At 40.6% G+C, this 14,856-nt stretch overlaps 1 protein-coding gene across 1 annotated transcript; it reads right to left on the bottom strand.

Annotated features, from left to right (window-relative positions):
• Positions 1-3,888: 3,888 nt before the first annotated feature.
• ARF6 (ARF GTPase 6) lies at positions 3,889-7,893 on the bottom strand. The gene is made up of 2 exons (XM_024567878.4): positions 7,734-7,893; positions 3,889-7,635 (listed from the first exon to the last, which is right to left on the bottom strand). Exon 2 carries the CDS (start codon positions 7,159-7,161, stop codon positions 6,634-6,636), a length of 528 nt encoding a protein of 175 aa, XP_024423646.1. The 5' UTR covers positions 7,162-7,635; positions 7,734-7,893; the 3' UTR covers positions 3,889-6,633.
• Positions 7,894-14,856: the final 6,963 nt, after the last annotated feature.

Here is a 14,856-nt window from a genome sequence, read left to right as displayed (position 1 = left end):
AAATTTACTTATTAAACAATACTCAAGTGTCTGTAGTTTTGATTTATCAGGTAGAGATGCAATATAAATTGTGCACTCTAAATTTTCTAACACTTCTTTTTCCTGTTCAGCCATTTCATGTTGGTAAAACTTTTCTTCCATCAAAAGGAGCATAGCCAGGGTCCGGCACAAATCACGCCCATTTTTAATTACAAAATCTTTTATTATAAAATCATGAGCATGTAATTCTGTAACATAACAATATCACACTCAAGCGCACCATATGACATTTTAGGTGAAATGTTCAAATTAAAACTATAAATTATTACACCCACATTAATATTACTACCCTACCCACTACAGTCAAGCAGGCCTTACTTCTGCCGGACCCTGTATATAAATAATCATGCAAATAATCAGATCAGTAAGAACTTTTCTTATTTTTCACAATGATCTCTAAAATTCACAATCTATCAAGTAGTCACATGATTTTTACAGGAAAAAAGAAATTTCTCAAGCTGAATCTAAAGTCATGTTCTCCATTATACAGATGAGTTAAATCATGTGACTCAAAATCTGTTAATGATCAAATAAGAAAATTGTATTACTGAAAGTAAGCTTTTTATAAGCAAACACACATACGCACACACAAAGTACATTAATAACCACTTGCTCACCTCAATCACACTTATGGTACCGTACAGACTACCTGAGTTCAAAGTCTGGCTCTGCTGCTTATTAACATATAGCTTTCCTGAGGCTCAGTTTTCAGGACTATAAAATGGGAGCCCTTTCCCCAAAGTTGTGAGGATGAAGAGAATATGCATGAAATTCTTAGAACAATAAACTGGTATATGGCAAATGATTTAAAAATGCTCTTATTATTCTTAGAATATTTCCCAATTTGATCTCTTTAGGCCTAGACCCAACCTAGGACTTACTCACAAACGCTAACTTTTAGAAATAAAAAGATAGAGAAAACACTTTGGGTTGCCATTAGAACAAACTTCAAAGATTCAAATCCCTGCTTTTATAACTCCCATACAAACTTGTTTTCCCCCTCTCCTATGCTCTGATCTTCTTAGGCCAGTCCATTCAGGTGTAATGGGAAACAGCTTTTATGGTCATGAATAACCAGATTCACATAGGCCTTTCTGTGAACAACAAGTGTTTTTATTTTTTAAGGCCCATTTGTAAATGTCCTCTATAAAACATACTTTCATAAGTCCTGCTAAATTATTTGTTTAGTTTCTCTTTTAAGAATTATATATTCCCACACCCAACTATGGAAGTAGTATACAACTCTAGGGAAGAAATAATTCACGTGTAAATTATTTTTCCTAGTTTATATTGGTTAAAGGAATAAAACAGAAGAAACCAAATGTCATGTAACACATTACTTTCCAAGCCAATAAAATACTTCCTCTTACAAAGTTTCATAATATAAAACACTGGACTCAGGACTTGATTACAGTAATACCAACTGAATAAAAGCCACAGTTCAATGATATCTGAACAAACTAATCTAGGTTATCTGGAAGCACTTTTACAGAGAAGCACATTTAACTTATACCCAAAGACCAGCAAAACTACGAAAAAATAAGGAAACTATTTTTAATAAAATGATTAATAAAATTTTAGAGATGTTAAAATTGAAACTGAAAAACTACTGATTTCATACATTTAAACTTATTTAGGGAAAAAGAAAATCCCAGTTAGACTATTCAATAACATGTCCGAAGGATCCCTAAATGTTCAAATGTAGTAAATTATATTTGCCACTGAATCCTAAAGTTTTTATTAGACTCATTCATTTAACAAGTCTTTTACTTTGAATTGTTATATGTCCTATATGTTAGTATTTTTTGAAAATTGGGCTTTAGATCTGGGGTCAACAGGCATTTTTCCTAAAGAGCCAGATAATAAATATTTTAGTCTTTTCGGGCTAAATATTTCTCTATTGCATATTCACACTCGCTTTTTGACAGCTACGGAGGGAACTTAGAGGGGTAGAGGAATTAAGCAAAAAGGAAAAAGGACTCATGGACATGAACAGCGTGGTGATTGTGGGGGAGGAGTGGGAGGGGGTCTAAGAATAATAAATGGTAATGGAAAAAATACAATAAAAAAGAAAAAAGAAAATGACAATAAAATGTCTTAACGTTTCAGAAAAATTAAAGAAAAACAGGCTGCAGCCAGATTTGTCCTTGGCCATGGTTTCCCCACCCGTTTTATATTATCTTTTTGTTATTATGTCAATTCCTCTATTAACTTTTAGCCCTTATTTGTTCAAATGTCACCTTCCCAATGAGGCCTTCTCTGAACACATTCCTGCCTGTCCCCATGTATATAGAACATAGTATATAATACATGGTATCTCACCTAACATTTTTATCATCTGATCTTTGTCCCACACCCCATCCCTGCCCACCACCACCAAGGTAAGTTCTATGAAGACAGATACTCTTTTCACTGATGTATCTCAAGTATATCAGTAGGTGCTTAATAAATTTACCCTCATACTTATAAAACAAGTACTATGGAGGAAATATGTAGTATCCTAGTGAAATAATTTAACAAGTGAAAAGGTATTAAGAGAACAAGACTGACAAATACTTTCATTTTTAAATTGTTTCTAGCCATAAAACATTTTGAAGGGAAAAAATGTTCAAAATAAAAGCATTTTCTTACTGTCTCACAATATGAAGTATTCTCTTATTAATTCCCTGGAGGTTCACCATTACTTTAGCTTATTTAATAACAAATTTCAATTGTCATTCCTCAACCTCTCCGCAGACCTGTTGTGCCTCTTTGATCTCTTTGGTCTGTATTCCCTGCCCATTCAACTCACTAATCCAGTCTGGCAACTTTGAAGTTTAGCAAATCAGGGGAAAGTTACTTTGTTTCATCTATGGCTCCATCTCCCAGTATATCCTAGTATATTTCCTAATATTGTAATCTTTCATACTTTGTCTTTACCACTCAAAATAAACAAAGCAAAAAACTGTTTCTATTTAATGTTATACTCCAAATACATTCTCAGTGATTAGTCAGGCTTAAAAGTTTTTACTGCTATATGTGGCTTTACAATTTTTACCTATAAAAAAACCCAAGATTTGCCTTACCATCACTGATATATACTTGGCAAGGTATTGAGGAATTTAGTAAGCGCCATCGCCATTCAGATTATGGCTACTATGTTTCTAAGTTTATATTAACACATAACCTACTGAACAGTAAAAGTTTCTACTGCTATCACTGATAAATTGATACTTGATAGCCATTAGTAAATCACAATACTAAATATGTTAATAACATTAATGTGGGGGTCTAAATCACACTAGAGATCACAGTAAGACATTCTAAAATCAAACTACAGTAAGTGCCAATACAAGAGGGAATGCTTACAGCAAAGGAAATGTTTTAAGAATCCTTTTATCCAAGTTATTTTTTGTCTACTATTTTCTTTCTAAATGGCTAATTCTGCCTTTCTTATCAGACAAGCAACAAAGTCCAACTTTAAAATCCAAGTCAGTTGTTAAGGGTTAAGATGACTCGTCAGGCCAATTCTTTATGGACAATTCTGTACTCCTAAATATGCTAAGGTTGTGATTTTGAAAAAAAATAGAAAAACTGCTAGAGAACTTTATTTTCTAAAAATTCTTTTCAACTGTTTTTGTGTCCTAAATTATCATAAAATCAGGTAAGTTTGGTGGAACTAAACCAGGGCAAAACCTCCTTATTGAACTAGCATTACAAGAACGAAATTCTCCGCTTTTATTTTTTAAAAAAGTTAGGTGACTACCACATTAAGTCACTTTATACCATATGTCCCTGGAGAATAACATGGCCCGACACACCACATGTCCCACTTAATCTAGTTCAAAGGAGCAACATAACGTGAGAAACTGCACTGTGTAATTCCTTTATTTTCTGCATATTAGTGCTTTACCAACACTACAACCATTAAGAACACAATTCCAGGTACTGTACTTTTGAGTTTGGGGCAGTCTACAGACCCATTTACTTATATTAGACAAGATTAACCTCATTCAAAACGTACTGCAGTTTATAAATTCACATAAATACAGAAATTGATGCAATTAAACAAAAACTTTAGGATTTTTAAAATTCTTAGGTTGTAACTTCCTCTGCAGGCTATAATTTCCTGCCCCATGATCAGCAACAGTTATGGTTCAATTTAACTACATCAATTATTGGCCTTTTATATCCTTAAAAAAATGTAAGTGAAAATTACAATTTCTTACCAAAAGGTTTAGGATTTTCCAAATTTCAAATGTTTCCCCCCTCCACCCCCCTTGTTATTAAACATTTAAAATAAACGAAAAATAACCACATCTCACCTGCAACATTCAACAGCAATCACTTGATGTATAAAATTTTTATCTATGCCCCATTATTTTAAGACACAAAAAATGACTGCCTATCACTCTAACTCTCATAAGTTAGAAATACTACATTTAGAATTAACACGAGGGTTTCAAGTTTCCTCCAGTTTAGGCATTTATACCTTTGTGCTTGTCTTATTTCAGGATGTTTTTATAGCATTGATATTTGTATTACCGATGTATGTACCTTAATTTAATAATTTGAAACACTAAGAATTAAATTTATGGTAGAGCCTTGGGAATCTTAAAAGCAACTGAAATGTTCTTAGATGTGTCTGCCAGCTTCATTTCTAGAGATACTTCTACTAAAGTGAAACTAAGAATTTTATACTTTTGTTGCCTTTTTAATTAAAAAATCCCTCCGTACCACCAGGAGCCTGCAGCATAGCACCCTTGCTCATCTGCTTTAAGTAAAATGTTTTGTCAAGAGTTTTACTTTGAATAGTTAATTTCTTATAGCCTTTGCTTTTCATACATCTTTGGTAAAAGCTCCATCATACAATATGGCCAAAGCACGAAGGACCAATACTGTCCAACTATATACCATGATATCCCGCTCAATTTGTTTTCAAACACCCTCATAAAACCCTTATTTTTTCCTGTATACTGCCTTTGCAGTCTACATTTCTGAAATTCCCTAACTTTAATTCCTTGAGGATCTCTAAACTTAATCCTTAAGGCTATTTAAGAACCACATGCTGCTTCACAATTCTGTATCAGGCATTAATATTTGGTTCAAAGTATTATCATAGTGGTCTCAAAAATCTAGGTATTGGTCCTAACCAGCTGAACAAGTAATGTTGTTAGGATCTAGATATCACCAAGCGAGCACACTGCTTACCCTTGAAGAAAAGTAAGTTTACATTCATTGTCATCTGTAGGTTCTTTCTCTTCATCCTACTTCCCCTTTAATTGTCATTCCTCATGTCTACACGTCATTCATTCATCACATTTCCTTCCTTAAAGGAGATGGTATATTATTGAACCAACAGGATATCTGACTTACTATTTGGATGAGTTAATCCTAGAAACAGTACTAAATATCTTTTTTTATAAAATATCTTTTCCAGTGTTCTCATTAATGGAGGTGTGGATCGCTCATCTATAAAAAAGACTTTTATCTTCAATCGGTTGCTGTAATGTAAAAACAGGAATGTATATTTTTCCAACTAGGTAAAAGGTGCATACAATTTGAATTGTTAAATGCTTTATTAATGAACAAAGTAAACATCCTAGTAATTTTAAAACTAATGATCTTAAACATTTGAAACATGGTAAAAGTATATATTCCAGTTTTGCCCAAAAATCACTTAAAATATCTACAAATATTTTAACTGTGTGCAGATATACCATTATTGCTCCATTTTTTGGAATGAGTCTTTTGAAAGTTAAAAAAGGCAAAACACAGCAAAGCTGTCAACTTTGCAGTGAAAAAAAACTGTTCTTGGCAGGTTACAATTTCATATTTTTACGTGGTGTAACTTAGCTATGTAATGGGGAACTTGAGATTTACCCCTACTCATGCATGATGTATGTTTCAGAACTTAATAGCTGGCATTTCAAAGAACTTCTTATATTACCTTTTTAACATACTGATGTGCAATCGGAACATATTACAATGATATTACTCATGATTTGCCACTGTGGGCTAAGTTTACTATACTGGTCTTGGATATAAAAGGTCACATTTGAAATCACTAAGTGAAAGAACTCATAAGGGAGGGGAAAAGGCCTTAAATATAAAAGACAAACGGCAGTTTGATTAAGCAATAATTTTCAGTTTACTAGATGAAACAGACTTGCAACACAGTCTGCATGAATGCAAAATAAGCCATCTACAGCAAGTGGTAAGGAAACTGGGCAAAAAGGAAAAAAAGCATACATTGGGGGGGAAAAGATTCTCTTGAAATAAAAAAATCATACCATTATTATAAAGGACTTTACCAAGAACTGCTATATTTTCCCCATCCCATTTGCTGGAAGTTAACAAAAGCATCTAGCACTTTGTGTTCATGTCAAATGTCAGATCAGATCATTCTAACGCAAAGCAAAAAAGAAAGAAAGAAAGAAAAGAAGAAAAAGAAACAAACAAAAAGGAAACCCCCGAACCCTCCCAAACTGTAGAATAGTAACTCCAGAGTTCAAATTCAAGAAAGAGTGGCAATTGAAAGAGGTGATGGTGGCGATAATCCTATGAATGGGTTTTTGATTTCTCTCCTTCCGGGGGATGGGTGGAGAATGCTCATTAGGATTTGTAGTTAGAGGTTAACCATGTGAGCCCCTCATAGAGTCCGTCCCCCGAGGTGGCACAGGAGGGCTGCACATACCAGTTCCTGTCCCGAATCCGGGTCAGGCCCAGTTTCTCCTGGATCTCGTGGGGTTTCATGGCATCAGGCAGGTCCTGCTTGTTGGCGAAGATGAGGATTATGGCGTCCCTCATCTCCCGGTCATTGATAATGCGGTGCAGCTCCTGGCGGGCCTCGTCGATGCGGTCGCGGTCGGCGCAGTCCACAACGAAGATCAGACCCTGGGTCCCGGTGTAGTAATGCCGCCAGAGCGGCCGGATCTTGTCCTGGCCGCCCACATCCCACACGTTGAACTTGACATTTTTGTAAGTCACCGTCTCCACGTTGAAACCCACGGTGGGGATGGTGGTCACCGACTGGCCCAGCTTCAACTTGTACAGGATCGTTGTCTTGCCGGCCGCGTCCAGGCCCAACATGAGGATCCGCATTTCCTTGTTCCCGAAGATCTTGGATAGCACCTTCCCCATCGCGACGGAGTAGCCGGGGCCGGGGGCATTCAGGTGTCCCGAGTCCCCTCAGCCCACAACGCCGCCGCCGCCGCCGCGAAACCGAAACGAAGCCTCCCAGCCGCGAGGGCGCCCGTGAGGCCTGCGTGGGAGGTGCCTCCTCGGGGCAGAGGCCGGCGCCCGCCGCTCACTCGGGCATCACCGACCGCACAACTTGGCTCCTCCAGCCGCCGCCGCCGGGGCCCCGAGTCTGCGCCGGGAGCCGCCGCCCTGTTGAGGCGCGGCCCGGCCCGGAACTGCCCTTCCCCCAGCAGGCGCCGCGCGAGCGCCGCTGCGGTTCCCGCTCCTCAGCCTTCGCCTCTCAACGTCGCGGGAGACCGCGGCCCGCCGCTCCGCGAGCACCGGGCTCCCCACCGACCCAAGCTCCCCGAGAGGCGGCGAGGCTCCGGCGGCTCGTCAGGTCATTGATCCTCGCGGGAACTCGGTGCGCCGTGCCTGCAGAGACACAGAGAAAGAAAAGAGTTACCGCCGGAACTCTAGAGGGTAGCGGTGGACGAGGTGGCCCGCAGTCCCAGCTCGGCCCGGGAGGTTACCTCCAGCCGCCGCCCCGAGCGCGGGCTCCCGGCCGCCACCTCCTCCTCCCAGCTCTGCCGCCGCTGCCGCCGGAAAAGGCGCCGAGGAAACCGCCTCACTTCCCCTCCCAACTACGCACGCGCAGCACAGGCCGACCGTTCGGACCGTAGCGACCTCTGTAAGGAGAGAGGTCCGCGCGCCCAGCGTCACGGGCGCCACGCGTAGAGGGGCGGGGCTACGGCAGCTCGGAGGGCTTGCAGGTGCGGCCCTCCGCAGACCCACGTTCTCGGATTCCGGCCCCTGTGCCTTCTCCGTTACTCTAGCGTCTTCTCCTCACTCTGCGTTTCTCTTCCCCGGCACCCCCGCTCGAACTGCAGGAGCGAAGACAGTGCGGAGCTGCCCAGGGTGGGGCCCAGCGCCTCCCCCATGCCGCTTCCAGGTCTTTCCTCAGACCTCGTTGCCCGCCAGATCCTCTCAGAGTACCCTCCATACCGCCCCAGCCTTCGAGCTTTCTCGGTCTGTCACGGAGGCCCTATCTGCTGTTTTTACCTTTCCCCCAACCCTTCCTCGGCTTCCTTTATTCCTCGTGCGTTTCCTGAGAGACACGTGGGAGACAACTGTTTCCTGTGGAATCTGCCAGTCAGTGAGTGCGGTGTTTTTACTAGCTTGCGTGTGCTCCGAAGCCCTTCTTCTGAGTGTCTGAGCCCTATGTTTATACACCACGTCAGAACCAGGCCGCATTTCTTAAAACTCATAGTATTATCAAGAGTTCCTGTCCTTGCCGGATTTTCAACTTTTTAGAATGTGGTAACTTCTCGTATTTAAACATGTCCTTTAGTGTACTAGTAGTAGCTTCTCACCCACCACCCATTCTTAACTTTAAGAGGCCTAGATGATATAATTTTAGCATATCACTTAGAATCAAAAGGATTTAGGTAACTACTTCTGTGGCCTAAGTCTAGGTATTTAACCTTTCTAAGTTTGTTATCTCGTGTCTAAACAGTAATACTGGCCTTGCTTTCTGCACCCCATTTGAGGTTTAAATAATATCAGGGATCCTAATATTAGGGAACACTTTAGGGAACCATTTTGTATCAAATGGCTAGTGATAAAGTTAGCTTAAACTTGAGGTGAAAGTTTTAAATAAATGAACCAAGGGGAGGAGAAACAGGATCTTTTTAAAAAGGAACATGGTATAACAACATGTGGTAACATACTTTTTATTTCATAGTTTAAAAAATTTGATAATAGTAGATAGGTTAAATGATAACCTTAAAATTTCATGCCTGAAATAAACTTAAGTTATCAATATTCGGATAATGATCTAATTTACTTTCCGTCTGCCTTAATACACATTTAATTCCCCAAGAGCCCCACGGGTTAGGTAGCATTAAAATGGTTCCTTTACACTTGAGGAAACTGGGCTTTCCAAGAGATTCCAAGGCCTCACAGCAACTTACGAGGAGGAGCCGGGATTCAAAGCATTGTGCTGTATAGCCCAAGCCACAAAACCATACTTCCTTAGGGAAAAAGTCCCCGGCAGAGAGACTCACTTTTCTGCCATCTCTATGTGGACAACCCTCCTGGATGGTCTCCCTGGTGAATTTGCTCTCAGCTGAGTCAAAACAGGAAGAGGAAAGCCTGCCTTTCTCCAGTGTCCCAGCATCCGGAAGGGTCAAATGGAGACAGCCTGGAGAAGAAGGTGCCTATGCTGGGGGAAGGACAGATTACCTATGTCTCTGTCGCCCCCTCCTGTCCAAAGGAGAACTTCACATGCCCACAGCCCTTGGGGAGCATCCCAAGCCCAGTGCAGGCTGGAAAAGGGTGTCAGGAGCAGTGCTTTTCCTAAGACATCCATGAAATAGGACCAGGTTGTCGTTGTCGGGTTTTTTTCCTAAACTTGATGGTAATTTTTTGTAAAATGCAATAAAAATGAATTAGTAAAAAAAATGCTGCTTGAATGATGTAACGATGTCATATTGCTGTAAAAGTTTCTAAATGCTTACTCTAAAACTTTCAAGTACTTCCTGTTCTTGTCTTCATATGGACAGGTAGCAATAGTTACTGAGCCAGCAGGGGTCCAAGTGACAGGATAGTAAGAAGTAGGAAAATTGCTGGGCAAGTGGAATGGGGAAACCAAGACAAGAAAATTAAACAAGGCCAAACAGTTTGAGCAACTTACAACCAGCTAGTGAGTTGCAAGACCTTAGGAATTTCCTCCTCCAAAATTCCCACATTTCCCCTATATAAACTTGCTTCTGAAAGCTCAAGGGAAGGTGGATGTTAAGGCTTTTCCTGCCACCTTCTCAGATTGCTGGCTTCTGATATTAATAAAAGCGCAATTAGGCCCTAGCTGGTGTAGCTCAGTGAACTGAGTGCCAAAAGTTTACAGGTTCAATTCCCAGTCAGGGCACATGCCTGGGTTGCAGGCCAGGTCCCCAGTTAAGGGCATCTAGAGGCAAGCAATGATGCACCTCTCACTGCTTATGGTGACAGCACAAGCTTAGGACTCTGTTGCCCTCGTTTCCCAGGGACCACATTTGGAGTAGAACTGGTCAAATGGCCACTGCTGGCCCAAGGTCAAATTCCCTGGGGCACTACCTCAGCAGCCAGCAAAGACTCCTGTACCATTCTGAGGCTTGGGTCCTCCTGCTGTCTTAGGGTGTAGATCTGGACCTGCAGCTGGAACAGAGGGGTAACTTAGGCCTGGGAGAGTCCCAGGAACAGTGCCCAGAAGCCAAGCCCCGTGCTCTACCCTTCTTGTCTATGAGAAACCAGCAGGAAAGCTGAGGCTGTCCAAGCCAAGTAAGCATCTAAAAGTACAACTCCTTTCCCTGACAAGCTGGAAGGTGGGAGGTTATAACCTGAAGTGAGGGCAACAATGGTGGCCGCCCTGGGTTTGATTCCAAAATTGCACAGTCATTTCACCTTGCCACTCTGAGCTTCCTCTTCCACAAGTGTAAAAAAGGAGAGAGTTGGGTGCACTCAGAGTTCCTTGTAAATCTAACATGCTCTGCTCGTCCTGGAAGATCTAGTGCCTGCCCTCAGGGAAGGGCAGCAAGGCTAATGCACCTCCAATAGGACAAACCAGACTGAACTCAATGGAAATGGGCATTAACTGTGCATTGCAGAATGCTCCCAGGGCTTATTCAGGGATAAGCAGGATCCAGCACTGGAGAGACTAGAAAAGGAAGAAGAAGCAATTACGTTATCCACTTGAGTCAGTTGAATTCTTAAGATCGGCCATCAAGCCCAGGGGGTTTTCAGCAGCTGGGGCAGAGAAGTGAGTGCTGTAAGTCACAGAGCACTTGTTATAAAGGAGTCATGGCTTTGAATTCCCCAGACGATACAAACGTTCTCCTGGCCCTACATTTAAATAATTGTTCACATGTGACCTTATTTAGGGGACAGTAAGAACACAGCAGCCTCCGCAAGTTTTATGGCAAAAGCAGAAGTGGTTTTCGTGTGGCTGTTTTCTTCCAGAAACCTTGGAGGAAGGCCAACGACACACCAAATAGCATTGCAGCTCAGTAAGTCTTCTTAGTTTTTAGACAAAAAATGAACTTGAGCATATTAAAAGGAAAAGTCAAACTTGCTAAGTAAATTACACAGGAGGCAAAGCCATATTAAAGTGCACTTGCTTTCCTCTTAGCTGGGTCACTGATAGACATACAAACCTGCCTTTCCTTCCAAGGTATGGACTGACTCGACTGACTCTGTCACCCTGGGCCAACAGCAAACCTCCTTGTCTGCCTGACTCCCACATGCTGGCCTAGGGGCACTCTGGGATGATGAGGCCAATTTAGCCATTCCTACGATTAGCCACTGTTGGTCAGCATTGAGCCAGCAACCCGAAAGCAAACTTTCAAAAATTCCCGTCATAAGTAAAGACAATCCAGCTTGTATGCAATTCTACCAATCTACTAATTCTATTAATCTTGAAAATCCAATGTTCAGCTGTTTTCATAAATATTTAAAGGGTGTAAAAATAAAACAGCGGTTCCAATAGTAGGGATTATTTCTCAGACTCTCTGAATATTTTAAGAGTCAATCCATTCTGTGAGAGAGGGCAAAGAAATGATAACATTTTTTTAAACACAAACTGCCCATTTCATTTAATCTTACAGGAACTCTGTAAGGTATTGTCATTATCCCCACCATACATACAAAGAAACAGGTAACTCGCCTACTCAAGTGCCTTATCTAAGGTCACACAGCCTATAGTGGCAATTTGGGATTTGAATCAACACAGGTAGTCTGACACAGAGCTCTTAACCCTGTATGCCGAAAGACCTGTGGGGTCTCACAGCTGGAAGTCTCTAGAGTCCACACTCCTTCCTAAGCAGATACTGTCTTCTCCATTCCAGCCTCAGCCTAATGCCAAAGATTTTCCTTATTTTGAGCTAAAACTGTCTCAAAATTGGCCAGAGTTGTTCTCTCCAGAGCCTCTTGGAATGAGTTTCTTTTCCATGTTAAAGCCTCTCCAATTTTTGAAAAATTAAAAATAGTGCTAATTATTGCTCCCCATCCCTCAAACAGACGTACGGCAGGAATGGGGTCATTATTCTCAATTTACAAATATGTCCCATCCCATTCCTGCTGGTTAATGAAAGTGCTAGAATCTCCCGACATAGAAGTTTCAACAACAGATCAGTTGCCTTAATCCACTAGCCAGCACCTGAAACCATGATGCCATTACTAAATCGTACTGAAAAGCTATTAAAAGCAATGCATGGTCATGGTGTTTAAAAATTCAAGCGATTTGGAAAAGGTAAGTTGAAATAAAAGAAAAACCTCTCCCATTCTTTCTAATGCCTCTCCCCAGAGGCATTACTTTGGGTTGTTACTTTTAAATCCTTCCAGAATTTTTCTTTACATATATACATATATGCATTTGAATCCTTCAAATTGTATGCATGATATCCTTCAAATGCAGGATATTATGCATACTGGTCTGAAACTTGCCTTTTGCTCTTAACAAGTTATCCTAGATATCTTTTAGTAGCAGCATTCTTGTTAATGGCTACATGGAAACCTCCTCTCGTGCACTTTTTTTTTCCTCTTACAAATAATGCTTAAAAAAAAATAATGCTTCATTGAAATTGTACATATATTTTTGGATTGATTTCTGTAAGTGAAATTCCTGGGTGGAAAGTAAGGGAACAGTGCTTTCTGAGAGAGAGCTGTTTTACACTCCTTTCAAAATTGTAGTAATTTGCACTCACGGCAACAGTCCATTTTCCAAGTGTTGTCAGCATGGTTTATCATCCAACTGTTAAATCTTTCTTCAATATTTGAAGACAGTTATTAATTCAGTCATTCGGTGTTTAGTATACCTCTTCTACTTGTCAGGCACATAATTATTTTGAATTTTCATTTTAATTAGTGTTTATCTTTTCCAAAAGGTGGTTTTAAAATTTCACATGTGGGTGCCTTCTCCTTCCTCTTCTTACCTGCCCCGTTACCTTTGCCTTTGTCTCTTCTAAACTCCAAGGGCCCTTCTTCTGCCTCTGTAACTTGTTTCCTAAGCCCATGCAGCTCAGCTGGCTCACTTCTACTACCTCTGTAATTTTCTTTCTTTTTAAAATTTATTTATTTATTTATTTTTAGAGAGAGGAAGGGAGAGGGAGAGAAACACCAATGTGTGGTTGCTTCTCACCTGCCCTGTTACTGCAGACCTGGCCCACAATCCGGGCACGTGTCCTGACTGGGAATTGAATTGTTGACCCTTTGGTTTGCAGGCAGGCACTCAATCCACTGAGCCACACCAGCCAGGGCTACTCCTGTAATTTTCTAAATAAATTTTCTCTTGTTATTTGAAAAAATAAATAAATAAAATTTCACACGTGGTTGTCTCCCTATCATTTTTAATTGAGAAGTACAAAAAAAAAGAGAGTAAAACAGTTAACACAAGCTTCAGATTTTTTTTTTTAACACTTTTCTCATTGTGCAACACATTCAGTGACGATTAGGATTTTTAAAAAGTTGTGCTTAGCTCTGATTGGTGTGGCTCAGTGGGTTGGGCATCTTCTCACATAGCGAAAGGTCACTGGTTGATTCCTGGTCAGGACACATAACTGGGTCAGGGCATCCATGAGCAGCAACCAATCAATGTGTCTCTCACACATCCATATCTCTCTCCCTCTCTTTCTCCCTGCCTTCCCCTCTCTAAAACTAAATAAAATCTTTTCTTAAAAAAAAGTCATTCTTAGATGATTTGTCAGTGGGCATAGTCTTTTCCTAAAATTCTCAGGAACACAAGAGGGATTAGAGAAACTTTACACCCAATCCTGGCTTCCTGCTGATGCAGAATCATTAAAAGGGTGAGTCAGCCAACCAGCCATGGAACTAAGTATGCTTTTGGTGGCCACAGGATAATTTTAAGAACAACGGAACTGTTTAAACAGCATAGGGAGTGTGCTTGGTAAAGTCAGAAGTGTGAAACCAAAACTGCTGCCTGATTGCAAAGGTTGGCAGGAATGGTTTTGAGGAATCAGATTTAGGCCTGCTGGACCTGGGGTTCCTGAGAACCAGGGGTGCTAGCTGTGTTCCTGGGACCTTAGGGAGAAGGGAAATAGTATCATATGCCAGCAAGCATTGATGGGCATGGCTCACTTACTCTGTTCATTCCCCAATATGAAGTACATCTTATTTACAGTTTGCAAAGAGCAAACCAAGCATCAGAAACTAAAAGATGGGTGTAACTAGTTTTATTCCATATAAAAATGAATACAAGGTCAGCATATTTGTGTATGGGTCTTCTAATTTATTAGATCATTCTTTTGAAAGGGTTTTTTTAGATTTTTATTGTATTAAAAGATTTGTTTTAAAAAGCCAGCCACCCATTAGGCCATGTTAACACTTGCCTTGCTGTAGTGTACATTTGCAGTTGTATTATTTAGTCTGGATAACTGTATTTGATATTTATATCCCAATTTGCCACTTAATTTTCAGTTGTTCTAGATGCTGTGTTTTCTTTTCTCTCTGTATTTCTCTTTAACCCAAAGTATTTCTTCAACTAAGTGAAGTGTCAGTATTCCCTCCTACTGACATTTGGAATTGTGCGAGGAATTCCTGTTATCTCCGGCCTCTCCAGAACTGTGAGGTAGGTCCAATCATTTTAATGAAAAAACTGGTGCAGCA

The sequence above is a fragment of the Desmodus rotundus genome, chromosome 7 (genome assembly GCF_022682495.2).
Source record: "Desmodus rotundus isolate HL8 chromosome 7, HLdesRot8A.1, whole genome shotgun sequence".
Lineage (NCBI taxonomy): Eukaryota > Metazoa > Chordata > Mammalia > Chiroptera > Phyllostomidae > Desmodus > Desmodus rotundus.
This window is presented reverse-complemented; position numbering and strand designations above follow the sequence as displayed.

Bases quoted from the DNA above. Each gene is read 5' to 3' on its own strand.
- ARF6 (XM_024567878.4), bottom strand. From the start codon at position 7,161: ATGGGGAAGGTGCTATCCAAGATCTTCGGGAACAAGGAAATGCGGATC.